Source organism: Anolis carolinensis, chromosome 5 (genome assembly GCF_035594765.1).
Source record: "Anolis carolinensis isolate JA03-04 chromosome 5, rAnoCar3.1.pri, whole genome shotgun sequence".
Lineage (NCBI taxonomy): Eukaryota > Metazoa > Chordata > Lepidosauria > Squamata > Dactyloidae > Anolis > Anolis carolinensis.
The window spans coordinates 150,269,057-150,289,521 of NC_085845.1; the positions used below are offsets into that span (position 1 = coordinate 150,269,057).

Consider the following 20,465-nt stretch of genomic DNA (forward strand, 5'->3'; position numbering starts at 1 on the left):
GCACTCATTGCTGTACGAGCATTCCTTCTGTACAGATTGAATAAACGCTTCTGTCTTTTGTCTTCAACCTGGTGAGATTCCTGATTCCTGACTCGAAACATCCATTGTTATTAATACAATAGAGTCTCGCTTATCCAATCTTTGCTTATCCAACATTCTGTATTATCCAACGCAGTTTTCCTTTTAGTAGTCAATGTTTTTATAGTCCATTTTTCAATACATTGCAAAGTTTTGCTGCTATACCCGTAAATACAGTAATTACTACATAACGTTATTGTGTATTGAATTGCTTTTTCTGTCAATTTGTTGCAAAACATGATGTTTTGGTGCTTAATTTGTAAAATCATGACGTAATTTGATGTTTAATAGGCTTTTCCTTAATCCCTCCTTATTATCCAACATTTTTCGCTTATCCAGTGTTCTGCCAGCCTGTTTATGTTGGATAAGTGAGCCTCTACTGTAATAATAAATTTTATTGATTACCCTTAGGTCATGTCACAAGATCCGTGGTTAGTGAAGCTTGCCAGACATCCCTCGGTATCTGCGGGGCTTTAAAAAACCTCAAATTTCCAGTGTCACATGCTTCCCAGAAAGGGCTCTGGAGCTTTTCTGACTCTTGAGAGCGGATTTGATGAACTTATAGTGTAAAGTAAATCTTGCTGGCATCTATATTATCATCCATACAGATTAAAGTAAGAGTGGGAATAATTTAACCCTTTGGATGTTGTCGGTCTGCAATGTCTAGCAACACTAGGCAGTCTAGGCAAGGGTGAGGAATGGTGTGAGCTGCAGTCCAGCAATATCTGGAGGGCCACATGAAACCTCCACTCCTCTGTTCAAAGTATTTCTTACACAAGAAAATGTACGGCATTCTCCTGTTTCACAGAAATCATTGCTGGCCTGACTTTCAGATAGGTCTATCTTCATGCTGAGTTATTGGTTTCAGGACAGATGCTGGGAATCAGGTTGCATTTATAGGGCACTGAAGGCTGGAATTCTCTTGGTATTTGAAAGCATGCTGAGCTTCCACAGTTGGGCTGCTATATTTAAACCACAAAGCGTGATAGTTGCTATAGTTTTATTTTTATTGTTGGCAGTCTCTTAAAGTGATGTTTGCAATTAGAAAAAGAAAACAAAAGTGAAAGCATTCTTTTTTCTGTTAAGTTAATACTGCAATAAAGTTTAACTAGAACAGCTTTATCGTACAAAACATTATGGCGTAAATGTCTGACTCTGGGGTTTGTTGCTTATCTCCATTTCTAAGCTGAAGAGCTGGCGTTGTCCGTAAACTCCTCCAAGGTCATGTGGCCAGCATGACTGCATGGAACACCGTTACCTTCCTGCCAGAGCGGTACCTATTGATCTACTTACGTTTGCATGTTTTTGAACTGCTGGGTTGGCAGAAGCTGAGGCTAACAGCGGGAGCTAATCCCACTCCCCAGATTTGAACCGCCGACCTTTCAGTCAGCAAGTTCAGCAGCTCAGCGGTTTAACCCACTGCGCTACTCGGGGACTGTAGTCCTTAATAGAACCCAAAATCTGTCCTGTACTAAACACAATATAACTGCAATTCCAGTTAAAGACTGCTACATTGGATGGCTTGGGTGCTTTTTTGTCATGACCTGCTTTTCTTATTGCTTTGTTTCATATTTATTTATTTACTATATTTCTACCCCGCTCTTCTCACCCCGAAGGGGACTCAGAGCAGATTACAGTTTGGCCACTAAAGAGCCACATTGCAAATACACAGTGTATAAATATAACACAATACAAATCAAAGCACTTTTAACATAAAAAACAAGGCAAAAATCACACACAGCATAATAACGTCCAGAAATAAGATATAAATAGATACTAAGCATTAAAAACATTGAAAACCAATTACAATTATTGTGGAGACTCATCAGTTAAAAGGTGCTGGTATATTTCGCTAAGCTCAGTCATCAGTGATAAAAATAAGCCAGCAAAAAAATTGAGAGAAATCTCCACAAAATAAATAAATACAAAATAAAATCTGAAAACAAAAGTCCCCACTAAAGCCTAGGAAGAACAGAGTCGAAAGTTGAGCGTCGGCAAAGAAGTCAGCAGCACCAAGCCAAGCCCAATACTATGTTGATAGTCAAAGGCAGGCTAGTTGGTAAAATTCCCCAGTACTGTTGTCCTATAGCAGTGGTTCTCAACCTGGGGTCCCCAGATGTTTTTGGCCTACAACTCCCAGAAATCCCAGCCAGTGTACCAGTTTTCTGGAAGTTGAAGGCCAAAAACATCTGGGGACCCTAGGTTGAGAACCAGTGTCCTATAGGGTATAAGTATTTAACTGAAAGAAGCTCTAGGAAACTCAAAGTCTATTGCCCTCCTGTTGGGTTACAATTTGGATTATTTCTCATGACAAAATAAAAAAGCTCATTGCATTTTAAAAGTAGAATTATTTTGATAGAACGGATTTCTATCTAAAATAGAATTATGATTTCCTTTTGATACAGCTGGGAACCTTTGGCTGCCTACATAAGTCCTGTGCATCTGCTAGTCAGCAAATTTACATAGAATGAGATTTTTCAAGCCAATTGCTATTTATTGCAAAAAGTTCACTGCAGATCATTTCCTTCCGTATCATTTTCATGTAGCAAATGTCAAAGGGCAACCTCTGTGGAAAGCTGAGGAGCATTTCACACATGTATGAGTGGTCCCAATGGGTAGATGATTGTACGAATTATTTCTAGATCAGGACAGCCAACATAGAAGAGCCAGCAATTGCTGTGACAGATTCTCATGGCGGAGGAAGGACACTGCTTATCTGAGATTGCCAGCTGCTGTCACTAGGAGTTAAGCCATCAATAGGTGTAACTTGATTTAGTGAATAGGATTCATTTCCTTAGCCTATGTGTCTAAATATTGTAGGCTATAGCCTTACCTTTTTATAAGCAGCTAAATAGGATTGCTCCGTTACATAATTGTGTATTTATTATATCATTTTATTAGCAATATTTGTGTTTCAAATACGCTTATGATTTCAGATAAATATACGTAAACCAAACAATAAAATACTGGTAATTTCTTTTTCAGTTGCATTAATTTCTTATCTTAATGTGGTGTGTGTGATTGGGTTTAGGCAGCATTCTTGAGATGAAAAGGAGGGAAAACTGGAGGTGTCGTAGACCCCATTTTATTCTGGTATTGTCTGTAGACGCCTCCAAGATCATGTAGCCGGCATGACTGCATGGAGCGCCATTACCTTCCTGTCTGAGTGGTACCTATTGTTCTACTCACATTTGCATGTTTTCGAACTGCTACGTTGGCAGAAGCTGGGGCTATTGATGGAAGCTCATCTCTCTCCTTGGATTCATACTACTGACCTTTCGGTCAGCAAGTTCCACGGTTTCACCCACTGTGCCACCGCAGCCCCTAGTGCTATGATACCTTAGGTGAAAATAGTGCAGGAGATCTCTCAAGTAATATTCCTAAAGTGGAAAAAGAAGAGGCCCCATAGACCCCCTTTTGGTTTAGTCTTTTAGGTATACACCCAAACAATTATTCCATAAAAATAAAACTTTATTCAGATATTCTTTTTCAAACAATCTATAACTAATTCACCTTCTTCTTACTTAAGAATAAGCCATGACTTGGGATCTCATCACACAAGAAAATTTTAGTGTTCTAGGACTCTTCTGCCCCAATTGAGCAATGGAACTCTTTGCCACCCATCATACGAAGTAGACTCACTTCCTGCAGGGTTCAGTTGCTCAACTGGGGTGGCAGGAATAATACGGCTACCGCAATGGAAGCCACGTGGTTACGCTTCTCCATGTGTGTTGAGGAAGCATTGCTGCCGGTCGAGCAGGGTGTGGAGCACCAGGATTGCCCCGCTGCCCAACCAATTTGTCTTGGAGCCTGGCGAATTGATACGGGGGACCTCATCAATGTGATGAGGTCCTTAGTGCCACTTGGATGAGCATCTATAACTCTAAATAGGGATCAAGTTTGTACTCATGCCCTTCCATATTCCAGTGAGGTTAGGAGGAAGAGAAACAAGTTTCTTGTTAACTAAATTGAGGTTACCTTAACCAACAAACAAAAGGAGCTAGTTTTTGGTTTACATGTTTAGCAGTTAATTGGAATATGAGTTTTTGGAAGGAAAGAAAATCTGATTCAAATAGGTAAAAACAAGCCAAGAATAGTAGAAACAGAGCAGGGAATTGAAACCTGATCTCCAAAGGTGTATTCCAATGCTTAAACCATTATAGCATGTTGGCTCTTAAATTGGTTTTCAAATCGGTTTGTTCTAGCAAGCAGTTAAACTACCCATTTTGGTCTAGGAAAATAAAACACTCAAGTCAAATAGTAGAAACTGAGATTACTGGGACCACTACTTGAGATGTACAAAACGGTTGCAAATTATATTCTTGAGATTAGTAAAGGTAAACGGTTCCACTTAACATTAAGTTTATTTGTGTCGGACCCTGGGAAGTGGTGCTCATCTCCATTTCTAAGCCAAAGAGCTGGCGTTGTCCTTATATGCCTCTTAGGTCATCTGGCCGGCATGACTGCATGGAGTGCCATTATCTTGCTACTGGAGCAGTACCTGTTGATCTACTCACATTTGCATGTTTTCAAACTGCTCAAATTGCTAATTCTTTATATTAGTAATTTTAAATCATGTTTCTCTTTTTTATCTGTGACTTCCTTTTGCTATACATGTCTGTGCTGTGATTTTGTTGTCAATAAAAGCTGTTGTTGTTACTTGAGATTTGAGATTCATCACACCGAAAAAGAGAAGTGATTCACCATCAGCCAAAGCCAGCTGAATCTGAAACGTAGCTCCTGCAAGTGTTGGCTGAAAACATGACAAAAAGTTACTCCTCACTCCAATTGGAGACCAGAAGGAACAACATGGATTTCCTCTTTTTTCTTCTTTATAAGGGACTTCATCACACGCAATAAGTAAAGCTTTGGGGATTGTTGTTTTTCCCTTCAGTTTCGTATCTCCTCATTTGGAAATTAAATATATGGTTTTCCTACCCCCATCACAAGTTTTTCTTCATTCAGCTTTCTTTTCAAATTATCAATTTGCCTTTCCATCACATGGGAGACATATTTCTCCTCCCACTGTCTCCTCCCCATTTTTTCTACCTGAAAAAAAATACTCTGTTTGTTCTCGTGGAAGTACTTTTTGACGTGAGATCATTAAATGGGATTTCTTCTATATTATTTTATATTACAATTTCTCTTTATAAGTACAGATACCTCTCAATTCAAATGGTAACTCTATTGAATTTACATTGATAACAAAAATATATAAATTATTGTTCTGTCCTCCTCAGTCTTAAAATGATTATGGCAGAAGAAGTAAATCTATACTGCCTATCTCGGCTTCTCCCTCCAGAATGACATAATTGTTATGTTTACAAGCAAACAATGTGGAATTCTCATCACACGTTAAATTTGATGTTTTTACCCATCTCTACATGGGGAATTTAAAATGAAGTCAATTGCCAATCGACTTAAGAATCGTCAGGGGAAAAATACTTTAGAAACTGCGAAATACCTGAAACCTACAGTACAAGCTTGTGTTGCGTGAAGGGCTCAGTCAGTAGCCATTTCTTAAATGTGTTGAAACGCTGATTTTATTGCATGTGATGAAGTCCAAGGAGTGCCCTTGAGAAAAAGGGAATTCATGTAAAGCCAGAATACCTGAAACCCACAGTACGAGCTTGTGTTGTGTGAGGGACTCCATTGGTAGCCGTTTCTTAAATGTGTAGAAACGCTGATTTTACTGTGTGTGATAAAGTCCAAGGAGTGCCCTTGAGAAAAAGGGAATTCATGGAAGGCCACAGTACCTGAAACCGATAGTACGAGCTTGTGTTGTGTGAAGGACTCCATTGGTAGCCGTTTCTTAAATGTGTAGAAACACTGATTTTACTGTATGTGATAAAGTCCAAGGAGTGCCCTTGAGAAAAAGGGAATTAATGGAAGGTCACAGTACCTGAAACCCACAGTACAAGCTTGTGTTGTGTGAAGGGCTCCGTCAATGGCTGTTTCTTAAATGTGTAGAAACACTGATTTTACTGTGTGTGATATAGTCTAAGGAGTGCCCTTGAGAAAAAAAGGAATTAATGGAAAGCCAGCATAGTGTAGTAGTGTGAATGAGGGACTATGATCCTGGAGACTAGAGTTTGATTACCTGATGAGCCATGAAAACCCAGTTGGTAGTCTTGAGCAAATCATATACTCTTTGCTCCAGAAAACCCTGTGATCGTCTCACCATAATTTGGAACTGTTTTGAAGGTACTCAACAAAAATAATATGGTCTCTACTCTAGTAGCTTGTATTAGATCCATGGACTAGATATTCCTTTTTCCTATTCTTCAGACTGAGACAGCAAAATATTTTGGTGGGAGAGAATTGCCTCCTTTGGTTCAATACAGTTCTTCTCTACTTTGCTTAACTGGAACGGCTACCATGTTTGGAATCACATGTGTATGTACATCTCATGGTTCTCATGAAAACAAAGTAGTCCTCTTAAGCTTGAAATTTATCCTTGGGCTATTGGCAAAGAACACAAAGAAGCTAATTTCTGTGGGTGTCTTTGGGCAGTGCTAAAAGGATAGTAAAGAAATTGATAGCATCACTCTTCTTGGCACTATATTAACTTTCCTGAAGCTTCTGGTTTTCTGATTAACTTGCTTCTAGAACTCTTCTACACAGTTTATTCAAAACTCGTATGCTTTTCAAACTCTTGGGGTCTCTGAATGTCTGGGATGCTTTGAAATAAGGTTATATGCATTTACCTTTGAACAATTGGGTCCACCTTAGCCAGTTTTCAGTAAATATTGTTTCTCCTTTAACAAGGTGATACTTGTTAAGGTGGAAACATCAAAGTCCATGCTGTTCACTCTTCAGCCTAAACATTCAAAGTTAAAGCTCATAGTACACATTGCGATGTTTTGCTATCATTCACCAAGAAGCTTTGAAACCTCCAAACATTAAGAACATTGGTTTCTCACTTGGATTATTGGGAGCAATCTCTATTTATCTTGCCGTGAATAGTTTAGCAAATGAGACTCATGCAGAGAGCCTATCTTTAAGATGAAAAGAGAAGTATCAAGTTTCATTGGTTTCCCTTAGGTGTTTGAAATTTCAGAACTCTGCTCACATTATGTAATCATAGTGGCCAGATAGGTTTTTTTCCCTTTTATGGGAAAGGGTTTTCATGTGACCAGCAGGGCAGAAGCCAGAATTTAACTTCAATAAAATGAATCCTTAGCACTGCAATCTTAAGTAAACATACTAGAAAAGAAGTATCCATGAACCAATTGAACTCGTTTGGACTTGCATATGTTTTTTTAATGCATCAGCTTTAAATTTCAAGCCATGTTCAAAATGATATTATTAGTAGCACTGATGTTTTTCTGCACTACAAATGTTTGCAACAACTGTTGTCTTCATTGCTATATTTATTGCCTAGGGACTTTATTACGCGAAGCCACTATTGTGTAGCAGTTTTGCAGTGACCAATAGCAGAAACATATTGGGATAAGCACTCTTATTATTGCCCATCTTTATGTTCATGCAGCTGTGTTGACCCATGGCCCCGCAATTGTATTTATACATTGCTGACATTATTACCACCTGATGAACAACATTTTGGTCTCATCGGACTAAAGAAACCTTTTCCACATTTGATGAGTCTTCCACATGACTTTTTGGAAACCCCAAAAGGGGTTTGAGATGGGTTTGTTTCAACAATAATTTTCTTGCCTTTCTTACATAAAGACCAGCTTTGTGAAATGTCCAGGTGATAAATTCCAGTGGTGAGTTTCTCCCATGTCAGTTGTGAATTTCTCTAATTCCATCAAGAGTTATCATGGGCCTCTTGGTTGATTCTAAGGTGTTTTTCAGGCCCCTTCCATACAGCTGAATAAAATCTCAGATTATCTGCTTTGAACTGGAATATGTGGCAATGTGGACTTAGATAACCTAGTTCAAAGCAGATATTGTGGGATTTTCTGCCTTGATGCTCTGGGTTATATGACTGTGTGTGGAATGACTCTCAGAGTTTTGATGGATAGTCCACTTAAGGCAGAGATCTGATTGAATTTTTTCCCCATTTTCTAATACAGTAGAGTCTCACTTAGCCAAGCTAAATGGGCTGGCAGAACATTGGATAAGCAAATATGTTGGATAATAAGGAGGGATTAAATAAAAGCATATTAAACATCAAATTAGGTAATGATTTTACAAATTAAGCACCAAAACATCATGTTATACAACAAATTTGACAGAAAAAGTAGTTCAATACGAAATAATGCTATGTAGTAATTACTGTATTTACAAAATTAGCACCAAAATATCACGATGTATTGAAAACATTGACTACAAAAAGGCGTTGGATAATCCAGAATGTTGGATAAGTGAGTGTTGGATAAGTGAGACTCTACTGTAATAGTTTTAGTGGTGTTCAGTGGTGATATTCTTAGTTTGGGTATTTTATAACTAAACTTCTATATGGCTTTATTCTAGAATTGTTTGGATAACTTCTTGGACTTCATGATGCTATTTGTTGAAATATACTTTCGAACAAACTCTGTGGCCTTTGAGAAATATGAGTACTTAATCTGAGATCATATGGTACTTTATTCAGTGATTTATGTAACTTCAGGGAGCAGGATGTACTCGAGCATCTTTAGGCGTGTGACAGCAAAAGGGTTGAAAATAAAGAAACAAAACAGTGCTTTTCTTTATTGTAACTTTTATCCCACCATAAAAATATTCTGTAAATTTAGTGTTGAGTATCCTGCATACACCAGGTAAGAACAAATGTCAGTGAAATCTATCCCAATTCCAGTTTGTGGAATATGAAACCCTACTCTATGTGTGTAATACGTCTGTAAGGCACAATATATTTTTCTAAAATTCTTAATTCTTCATGCTTTGGTCCTTAAGCAGCCACTACCATCCAGTTTAATAATTAAATATTAGCAAGATGTGACAAAATATAATGTTTAGGAGGAAGAAGTCAGCCACAAGTCCAAAACAGAATTGCCAGACAGCCATGAACAGGACTTATTGTGCTGCAGATCCCATTTGCATATACTGAAAACAAAAAATTCTGAGCCCAGGAATTTGCTTTAAGTATGAGAACGGAAGGGAGCTCATAGTCCTTCCATCCAAAAATCGTATCCCAAACATAATCCCAAGGATTTTAAATTTCAGCAGTATAATTTGGCACATTGATAGGGGCAGGTCATAATGTTTGTACTATATCTAAACACTGGAGAGTCAGACCTGCTATGCTATCAGTAGATCTACCTCTCCAGGCCCTTCCACACAGTCATATAACCCAGAATATCATGGCAGATAATCCACAATATCTGCATTGAACTAGGTTATCTGAATCCACACTGCCATAAAACCCAGTTCAAAGCAGGAAATGTGGGATTTTATAAAGCTGTGTTGAAGGGGCCTCCAATTCCTGTTATGACAGATCATAGTTATTGCTCATTTGTCATACTGGCTCCATGTATCACTGAAATTTTCGGAGACATCTTGTACTCTTGCCAAGACAGCTGATTCATTTCTTCGAACACCAGATGCTGTGGTTAGTGATCTTTCCTAGACAGAAAATTATCCTTCTGCTTCCTTCCTCCCAACTTTTATAGTATTAAATAAAACCTCTTACTACATTTGCAATTCAAAGTGTTCCACCAGGACTAAATACAGGGTGCTACAGGCTTCATAAGGTAGTGTTTTAAATTTCCACTTTTGACAAGCTTCTTATTAACTTTACACATAGCAACAAACCTAATCTTTCACTGCTTATTTTTTTAAACATCTAAAGAACTTGATTAGTTAACTATAAGGCATATCAGGTTATTAAGGTAAGCTACTGGGTGTATTTTTGAAGATTTAGACCCTTAAAAAAGTAGACAGGGCCTTTCTACACAGCCATATAACTCAGAATATCAAAGCAGAAATTTCTGCAATATTTGGTTTGAAATGGGTTATCTGGGCCTACACTGCTATATATCCCAGTTCAAAGCAGAAAATGTGGAATTTTATCCAGCTGTGTGAAAGGGCCCTAAGCCAAAGTAAAAGTTATCTTTAAAAATTGTAGGAAAGTATAAATAAATATATGAGTGTATAGTACCAAGTGCCTCAGAGATAATATGATGTTTCGGGGGAAAAAACAAGTTGTAAAAGACAGAAGTTGAAAATTAAATTTAATTAAATTATATCCTCAGGTAAGCACCGTAGCTTTATTATTATTGTTATTTATGTTGTCGAGGATTTCATGGCCAGAATCACTGGGTTGTTGTGAGTTTTCCGGGCTGTATGTTCTGGAACATGGTTCTGGAACATGGCCATACAGTCCAGAAAACTCACAACAGCCCATTGTTGCCATTTGCCATCAAGCTGACTTCAATATATGGCAATCCTTTGAATGGGATTTTTTTTTCCTGCCAGTTTTCTTTACTCTGCCACTTTCACAACCATTCACAGAAATTGGAAATACTATGCTTACAATTTGCTTTAATAGTCAATCATGTGTGGCACATTAGAGATCTGAAAGGAAGACATGCAACTGTCTAGCATTTCACAGATGCCTCCCTGCCTGGTCGGCTAAAGGAGATTCCTATCATCAGAGAACAAATGAACAGATATTTACAACCCAGAAAACAAGTGGTAGCATATCTAAAGCACCATAGGTTTCAGAAGTAAAAGAGCTTTACTTCTTTTGTAATCTAATTTTGTCTAGAGTTGACTTGTTAAAGATCTTACAGATTGGCTTTTGTAGCAGACATTCAAGAAACAGTTCTGTTGTGCTTGCTGTCTAATGCAAAAATGGTGTTTGCCTCAAATAGAATGTAATCCAAAGTTCAATTAATGTTTACATCTAACAGGCTGAACTCTACATATTTGTCTAGCCCACAATTCTAGAGAAAATGTCTGAAATCTCTGGTGGGATGAAAAAATAAAAAATGCTATCACGCAGAAGTACCTTGGTTCAGCAGATCGCCTGAGAACATGTAGGCTCACATCCTTTGTATTGTGATACTTGGCAAAGAGCTACTACAGAACAATGTCTTCCATAGGACAAACCCTTCCTGCGTTGATGTAATTAAGAATTTTTTCCAGAGGCTTTAGTGAATGTAAGTACAGACCCTACATGAAAGCAATTCCAAGGATCTTAGCATGGTTTTAAGCATTGCCAATCATAATGCTCACATAACCACTAGTTTTGTTCTGTCGCCTACCTCCTCATTTTGACAACCTTCAATCAGGTGTTCAAAGTAAATACTCTCGTCAGTGCCGACTTTGAAACTCTCTTTGCAGTTTCACTCGTCTAAAAACATACTGTAATTGTTTTTTTTAAAAAAATGTTTCTGAACAAGATTTCAAAAATGCCTACTCTGCTTTGCTGTCACTTTTAAGGTTCTAGTTAAAATGTCTTGCTATAAACATATTTTAAGTGGTATTTCTTTAAATTGTTGTCAAAATATAGAGTGTACTTTGGAACTTACAGGAAGCAAGCTCCTTATCTGAGGCTGGAGGAAGCACAGAAAGCAAATATTCCAGTGAACTCCTAGAATGGCTTCATAGTGAACAAGAGCCAACATACCGTAGTATGTTTGAATATTGGACTATGACTCTGGAGACCAGGGTTTCGGTCTCTGCTCAGCCACGGAAACCCACTGGATGACCTTGCCTAAGGGTGCAGCTACACTGCGGAATGAATGCAGTTTGACACACTTTAACGGTCATGGCTCAATACTATGGAATCATGAGAGTTGTAGTTTTATAAGGTCTTTAGCCTTCTTTGCCAAAGGGTGCTGGTACGTCACCAAACTATAACTCCCAGGCTTTTCTAGAATTGCACCATGGCAATTAAAGTGGTGTCAAACTGCATTGATTCTATAGTGTAGCTGCACTCTAAGTCAGATTCTCTCATATCCAGAGGAAGGCAAAGGCAACCCCCACTTTGATCAAACCATGCCAAGAAACCCGTGTGATATGTTTGGCATGAGACAGAAATGTCTTAAAATCGCACAATAACAAAGTTACACTGAAACGTTAGCTATTTTGAATTAGTGTCATTTGAAGAGAGGTTTGCTTATTTCACAATATTGCTGGCCCAATATTCTGATTATGTTTTCTCATTAGTAATTTTAGTGCATCACCCCTTATACTAATATAATAATAATACTTTATTTATATTCCGCCCTATTTCCCCGAGGGGACTCAGGGCGGATTCCAGCATCCACAAACACAAAGGCAAACATTCAATGCCTAGAAACAACGAAACACAGATAAAGATAAAGACTTCCCCTTCCGGCTCTGAGAGGTGGTGCTCATCTCCATTTCTAGGCTGAAGAGCCTGTGTTGTTGGTAGACACTTCCTACGTCATGTGGCCGGCATGACTGCATGGAGCGCCGTTTACCTTCCCGCCAAAACAGTACCTATTGAGGGTTGTTGTATGTCTTTCGGGCTGTGTGGCCATGTTCCAGAAGCATTCTCTCCTGACGTTCTGGAACATGGCCACACAGCCCGAAAGACATACAACAACCCTGTGATCCTGGCCATGAAACCCTTCGACAACACAGTACCTATTGATCTACTCACCTTTAAAGGCTTTCAAACTGCTATATTGGCAGAAGCTGGGGCTAACAGCAGGAGCTCACCCCATCCCAGGCATTCGAACCACCAACCTTCTGGTCATCAAGTTCAGCAGCTCAGTGGTTTAACCTGTTGCACCACCCCGGCCCCTTAGTGTGTCCCATACCATGTAGCAGACTAAAACACAACTCTGTATCTGAAATACCAGAAAAATTGATAAATCCCAAAAATTAAAAAAAAAATTCAAACAGAAGTGAAAACAAGGAAATGCTTGTAGCAAGCAATTGCAGATGAAACCATTTGGTTTGAAGCATCATTGTAATGAGGTATTAATTGCAGCTTTGACCAGAGCACATATGTATTAGAAGGTTAAAAAAATATTAATCATCAGAGTTTTAGCCTCGTATCTATATTGATATGGTGCATGCAAGCTGAGGCTGGACTTATAAAAATGTTTTATGACTATTTTTAACCACAGTGATGCTTTTAATAAAAATACGGTAATATATTTCTGCTTAAACACTACAGGCATGTTTTTGTAAATAGTCATTTTGGCATCATCCTTTCTTATGGCGTCACCTAATGCCATCCTCCCCTGTAGAGATGCCACTGGCATGAACCTAATAATTAAAAACTGCACAATCAGCATGGATTGAGCAAAATATTAAGCTATCCAAAGGTTTTCTTTTTTTAAATCTTCAGGATGATACCCTTTTCTAGCCACACTATGTCAGGATTAGTGCGTGTCTACTGTACTAAAATTAAACATTATGCATAGTGTGATCTTTTGAAAATTTATGCACATGGAATGCACTGCTTCAATGAGCCCGAACCTGGGAGAATAATTTAAAATTCCTACTATAATTGTGGCAGCCAGGGTGCAGCTACACTGTACAGTTAAAGCAGTTTGGCACCACTTTAATTGCCTGTGGAATGACGTTATTTTTAGATTGGTGAGGCACCAACTCTTTGGCAGAGAAATCTGAAGACCTTGTAAAACAATAACTCAGACGATTCCATAGCACTGAGCCATGGCAGTGAAAGTGGTGCCAAACTGCATTATTTCTCCAACATAGACCCACACCATGTTCCATTTTATGTGGAGTTAAGAGTTGGAAGTCTGTGGTGTGCTTCTGTTCTGCTAGACCTGAGATTCATAAGCCTTAAGAAAAGCTCTTTCGGAAAGCAAGCTGTGTTGTATCATGAGCCTGAGCTATTCTGGAAGCGGCCTTTTACAATGGGGGACCGTTGCCAAGCCCTGCGTCCTGTCGCCTACAGCGCTTTTTTTGTGTGTCCTATTTTGTTTACATTGCAAAAGCCCGACCTCGCTTGAGGCGGATGTTAGATCATCGCTCAGCCAGGGCCCTGGGCTCACCCTTTGGCTAGCGAGGAGCAAGCAGCACAAGGTGTTCCCAAGACAGAAATACGCCAGTTGGGAGGAGGTTGGAGAAACCAAAGGTGTGTCTGCACTGTAAAATCAATATAGCTGGACACCACTTTCACTGCCACTTTCACTATGGAATCACAGTAGTTGTAGCTTGGTACAACTGGCACTCTTTGACAGAGAAGGCTAAAGACCTTGCAAAACTACAGCCCCGATGATTCCATAGTACTGAGTTATGGCAGGTGAAGCGGTGTCAAACTGCATTTATTCTACAGTGTAGATCACTTATTCCCAAATGGTTGTTATTTATTATTATTATTATTATTATTATTATTATTATTATTATTATTATGTTGTTGTTGTTGTTGTTGTTGTTGTTGTTGTTTTTGTCGTCGTCATCATCATCATCATCATCATCATCATCATCATCATCATCATCATCATCTGCATTTCTATACTGCTTTTCTCACCCCTGGGGGGGACTCAAAGCGTTTTACAACATAATAAATGGCAAAATTCAATGCCTTACATATATATAAAAATATATCACATATCTACATCAAAAACATACAACTAAAGATATTTGGGACTGTAGCTCCCAGAAACCCCAAATCATTGGCAAAGGCATGCTGACAGTCGGAAGTCCAAATCACCAGGAGGACTATAGTTTCAAATCAGAGGTCTACACACACTGTAGAATTAATGCAGTTTGACACTACTACCTTGGCTCAATGCAATGGAAACCTGGGAGTTGTAGTTTTGCAAGGACTGTACTATTTCCTGCTAAAGCAGTGGTTCTCAGACTGTGGGTCCTCAGATGTTTTGGCCTTCAACTTCCAGAAATCCTAACAGCTGGTGAACTGGCTGGGATTTCTGGGAGCTGTAGGCCAGAACACGGGTTGAGAACCACTGTGCTAAAGAATGCTTTACCAGACTACAACTTTCAGGAACCCATAACCTTGAGCCATGACAGTTAAATGTCAACTGCAATGGCTCAGGGCTATGGGATCCTGAGATTTGTAGATTTGTAGTTTGCCAAGGCACCATCACTCTTGAGCAGAGAAGTGTAAGGACCTTAGAGACCTACAGCTCCCAGGATCCCATCTAGCAGTGAGCCATGGCAGCTAAAGTGGTGTCAAACTGTGTTCACTCTACTACAGTCTGATGCACACCGCAAGGCATGGAAGGTGAAGGTTGCATACACACTGTAGAATGAATGCATTTTGATACCAACTTGAACGGCCAAGGCTGGACACTATGGAATCCTGAGAGTTGTGGTTTGCCAGAGAAGCTACAAGAACCACTACAACTTAGAATCTGTAGAGTTCCAACAGCCTTTCAACTGCCACGGCTCAATGCTATGGAGTCCCGAGAGATGTAGTTTTACAAGGTCTCTAATCTTCCTTGCAAAAGAATGCTTCACCAAACGACAGAGAAGGCTAACGACCTTGTAAAACTACAACTGCCATGGCTCAATGCTATGGAGTCCTGGGAGTTGTAGTTTTTCAAGATCCTTAGCCTTTTCTGGGTGCATCTACACTGTAGAGTTAATGCAGTTTTGGCACCACTTTAGCTGCCAAGTTTCAACAGCCCTGGAACTGCCATGGTTCAATGCTATGGAGTCCTGGGAGTTGTAGTTTACAAGGCATCTAGACTTCCTTGCTAAAGCATGCTTCACCAGAACTACAGAGGACAAGGACCTTGTCAGACTACAGCTGCCACAGTCCAATGCTATAGAGTCCTGGGAGTTGTAGTTTTTACAAGGTCTCCCAATTTTCCTTGCTAAAGAATGCCTCCCCAACCCGCAGAGAAGGATAACGACCTTGTCAAACTACAACTGCCATGGCTCAATGCTATGGAGTCCTGGGAGTTGTAGTTTTACAAGGCTTCTAGTCTTCCTTGATAAAGAATACTTCACCAAAACTACATAGATGGCTTAGAACCTTGTAAAACTGCAACTCAGCATCATTACTGCTTCAGCAGCCCTGGAACCACCATGGCTCAGTGCTATGGCATCCTGAGAGTTGTAGTTTTGCAAGGTCTCAAAGTCTTCCTTGCTGAAGAATGCTTCACCAAAACTACAGAGAGGACAAAGGACCTGTTCAGACTACAACTGCCATGGCCCAATGCTATGGAGTCCTGGGAGTTGTAGTTTTGCAAGGTCTCCAAGTCTTCCTGGCTGAAGAATGCTTCACCAAAACTACAGAGAGGACCAAGGACCTATTCAGACTACAACTCCCATGGCCCAATGCTATGGCATCCTGGGAGTTGTAGCTTTACAAGGTCTCCAAGTCCTCCTTGCTAAAGAATGCTTCACCAGAACTACAGAGAGGACCAAGGACCTTGTCAGACTACAACTGCCATGGCCCAACGCTATGGAGTCCTGGGAGTTGTAGTTTTTCAAGATCCTTAGCCTTCTCTGGGTGCATCTACACTGTAGAGTTAATGCAGTTTTGGCACCACTTTAGCTGCCAAGTTTCAACAGCCCTGGAACTGCCATCGCTTAATGCTATGGAGTCCTGGGAGTTGTAGTTTTACAAGGCCTCGTCTTCCTTGCTAAAGAATGCTTCACCACAACTACAGAGAGGACCAAGGACCTGTTCAGACTACAACTGCCATGGCCCAATGCTATGGAGTCCTGGGAGTTGTAGTTTTGCAAGGTCTCCAAGTCTTCCTTGCTGAAGAATGCTTCAACAAATCTACAGAGAGGGCTAAGGACCTTGTAAAACTGCAACTCAGAATCATTACAGTTTCAACAGCCCTGGAACCACCATGGCTCAGTGTTATGGAGTCCCGGGAGTTGTAGTTTTACAAGGTTTCTAGTCTTTCTTGCTAAATAACGTTTCACCAAACCACAGAGAAGGCTAAGGACCTTGTAAAAATGCAACTCAGAATCAATACAGCTTTAACAGCCCTGGAACTGCCATGGCTCAGTGCTATGGAGTCCTGGGAGTTGTAGTTTTGCAAGGTCTCCAAGTCTTCCTTGCTGAAGAATGCTTCACCAAATCTACAGAGAGGGCTAAGGATCTTGTAAAACTGCAACACAGAATCAGTACAGCTTCAACAGCCCTGGAACCGCCATGGCTCAGTGCTATGGAGTCCTGGGAGTTGTAGTTTTGCAAGAACTTCCAGTCTTCCTTGCATTGATTCATTTCCCCGGCGTGGGCGGAGCGAGAGGGCCCGGCCCAGGCTTCCTCTGGGAGGCGGAGCCAGTCACTCAGGGGCCGGCCGAGAGAGGCTAAGCCAGGCAAGGCCGGCCTTGGCGTGGGCTGCGGCGGCGGATAGCGGGGGAGGGACTCTGCCGCCTTGCCCTTCTCCATGTGGCGCCCGAGGCGGGAAGGGAGCCCTCCTCCTCCTCCTCCATGACCGGGACGAGCAGCATGAGCAGCGGCTACAGCAGCTGGGAAGAGTCCGAGTCGGAGGAGTTCTTCTTCACCGCCCGCACCTCCTTCTTCAGGGCCGCCCCGAGCAAAGCCAAGCCCTGCGCCCGGGTGAGTGAGTTGTGTTGAGACTTTGGGTTCAGTTTCACGGGGGACCACTTTGGAGACCCCCTTTTTGGGGCCGTTTCCATTGGCCCCATGCCTTCCCTGGGGTCCCGCGTTAACGCGGGACCCCAGGGAAGGCATGGGGCCAATGGAAACGGCCCCCAAAAGGGGGTCTCCAAAGTGGTCCCCACATTCAAAGTTGCATACTTCTTCTTTGTTTTCCTGATATAGGTTAGGTAATTTGTTATTAGGGGGAGGGCACAACATCATTGTTTGTTTTTGTGTTTAATGAATGGTCCCATTAGAAAATGCTTAAGGATATGGGCAAACTACAACTCCCGCCAACATCTGTTATTGGTGGGAGCTCCAAGGCGCTCTGAATGTGGAAGCCAGCCTGAAAAATACATACAAACATGGATAGATGGCTACATGCATATTATGACTTTTACTGTATACATGGAAGATATAAATCTATATATACACACATACTAGCTTGGGTAACAAGGTTGTGGATGAACTACAACTCCAGTCATGCCAGATTAACTCCCCTGAAACTCTTAAAGTATGTCATGTTGGGCAAATGTGCTCTAGATGCATCATGGGTATCTAGGTTGTGGGTGAACTACAACTCCCGTCATGCCAGATTAACCCCCCTGAAACTCATAAAGTATGTCATGTTGGGCAAATGTGCTCTAGATGCATCATGGGTATCTAGGTTGTGGGTGAACTACAACTCCCGTCATGCCAGATTAACCCCCCTGAAACTCATAAAGTATGTCATGTTGGGCAAATGTGCTCTAGATGCATCATGGGTATCTAGGTTGTGGGTGAACTACAACTCCCGTCATGCCAGATTAACCCCCCTGAAACTCATAAAGTATGTCATGTTGGGCAAATGTGCTCTAGATGCATCATGGGTACCTAGGTTGTGGGTGAACTACAACTCCCGTCATGCCAGATTAACCCCACTGAAACTCTTAAAGTTTGTCATTTTGGGCAAATGTGCTCTGGATGCATCTTGGGTACCTAGGTTGTGGGTGAACTACAACTCCCATCATGCCAGATTAACCCCCCTGAAACTCTTATTAGTACTTAAAGTTTGTCATTTTGGGCAAATGTGCTCTAGATGCATCTTGGATACCTAGGTTGTGGGTAAACTACAACTCCCGTCATGCCAGATTAACCACCCTGAAACTCTTAAAAGTATGTCATGTTGGGCAAATGTGCTCTACATGCATCATGGGTACCTAGGTTGTGGTTGAACTACAACTCCCGTCATGCCAGATTAACCACCCTGAAACTCTTAAAAGTATGTCATGTTGGGCAAATGTGCTCTACATGCATCATGGGTACCTAGGTTGTGGTTGAACTACAACTCCCGTCATGCCAGATTAACCACCCTGAAACTCTTTATAAATACAGTGGAGTCTCACTTATCCAACATTCGCTTATCCAACATTCTGGATTATCCAACACATTTTTGTAGTCAATGTTTTCAATACATCGTGATATTTTGGTGCTAAATTCGTAAATACAGTAATTACTACATAGCATTACTGCATATTGAACTACTTTTTCTGTCAAATTTGTTGTATAACATGATGTTTTGGTGCTTAATTTGTAAAATCATAACCTAATTTGATGTTTAATAGGCTTTTCCTTAATCCCTCCTTATTATCCAACATATTCGCTTATCCGACATTCTGCCAGCCCGTTTAGCTTGGATAAGTGAGACTCTACTGTACATAGAAGATATATATGTATATATGTACACACATACTAGCTTAGGTATCTAGGTTGTGGGTGAACTACAACTCCCGTCATGCCAGATTAACCCCCCTGAAACTCTTATCAGTACTTAAAGTTTGTCATGTTGGGCAAATTTGCTCTAGATGCATCATCAGTGGGGTTCAGTATGCTCTCCAGTTGCAGGATGAACTACAACTCCCACCATGGCGGGTCAGTCCCCCTCAATTCCCTCCAGTATGTCCAGTTTGTCACGGGTTCTGTGTGCCAAGTTAGGTCCAGTTTCCATCATCGTTGGGGTTGAAAGTGCTCTTTGATTGCAGGTGAACTATAAATCCCAGTACCTACAACTAACAAATGTCAAGTCCAATTCCACCCCAAATCCACCAGTATTCAAATTTGGGCATGTTGGTTATGTGTGCCAAGTTTGGTCCAGATGCATCTGTGTTTGGTTTCACAGTGCTCTCTGGATGTAGGTGAACTACAACTCCCCCAAATCATGGCTAATTTTCCCCTAAGATCTCCAGTATTTTTTTGCTGGTCGTGGGGGCTTTGTGTGCCACGTTTGATCCAATTCCATCTTTGGTGGAGTTTAGAGTGCTCATTGATTGCAGGTGAATTATACATCCCAGTACCTACAACTCCCAAATTTCCTGGAACTGCACAAATCCACCAGTATTCAAATTTGGATATATTGGGTATTCATGCCAAATTTGGCGCAGATCCATTGTTGTTTTTGTGTTCACAGTGTTCTCTGGATGTAGGTGACCTATAATTCCTATAAATCAAGGTGAATTTCCCCTAAAGCCCTTCTGCATTTTTGTCAGTCATGGGGGTTCTATGTGCTAAGTTAGGGCCAGGGCCATCATTGGTGGAGTCCAGAGTGCTCTTTGATTGTAGGTGAACTATACATCCCAGTACCCACAACTCCAAAATGTTCAGGCCACTTCCTCTTAAAACCCACCAGCATTCAAATTTGGGCATATCGGGTATGCATGCCAAGTTTGGTCCAGATCTATCATTGTTTGGCTTCATAGTGCGCTCTGGGTGTAGGTAAACTACAACACCTATAAATCCTTCCAAAGTCCTCCAGTATTTTTTGTTGGTCATGAGGGTTCTGTGTGTTAAGTTAGATCCAGAGCCATCGTTGGTGGGGTTCAGAGTGCTCTTTGATTGCAGATGAACAATAAATCCCAGTACCTACCAACGGCTTTGAATCTAGGTGACTTCCACCCAA

General features: G+C 40.7%; 1 protein-coding gene across 2 annotated transcripts in view; it reads left to right on the forward strand.

Moving 5' to 3' along the window:
• Positions 1 to 20,465, forward strand: part of rassf3 (Ras association domain family member 3) — a 73,764-nt gene that overhangs the window by 26,984 nt on the left and 26,315 nt on the right. The window contains exon 1 of one of the 2 annotated variants that reach the window (XM_062982557.1): positions 17,202 to 17,488. The exons of the other annotated variant lie outside the window; for it this stretch is intronic. Coding sequence (XP_062838627.1) covers positions 17,360 to 17,488 — 129 coding nt within the window. The 5' untranslated portion in view covers positions 17,202 to 17,359. Of the gene's footprint in view, positions 1 to 17,201; positions 17,489 to 20,465 lie in introns of those variants that run through there. 2 annotated transcript variants of the gene reach the window in all.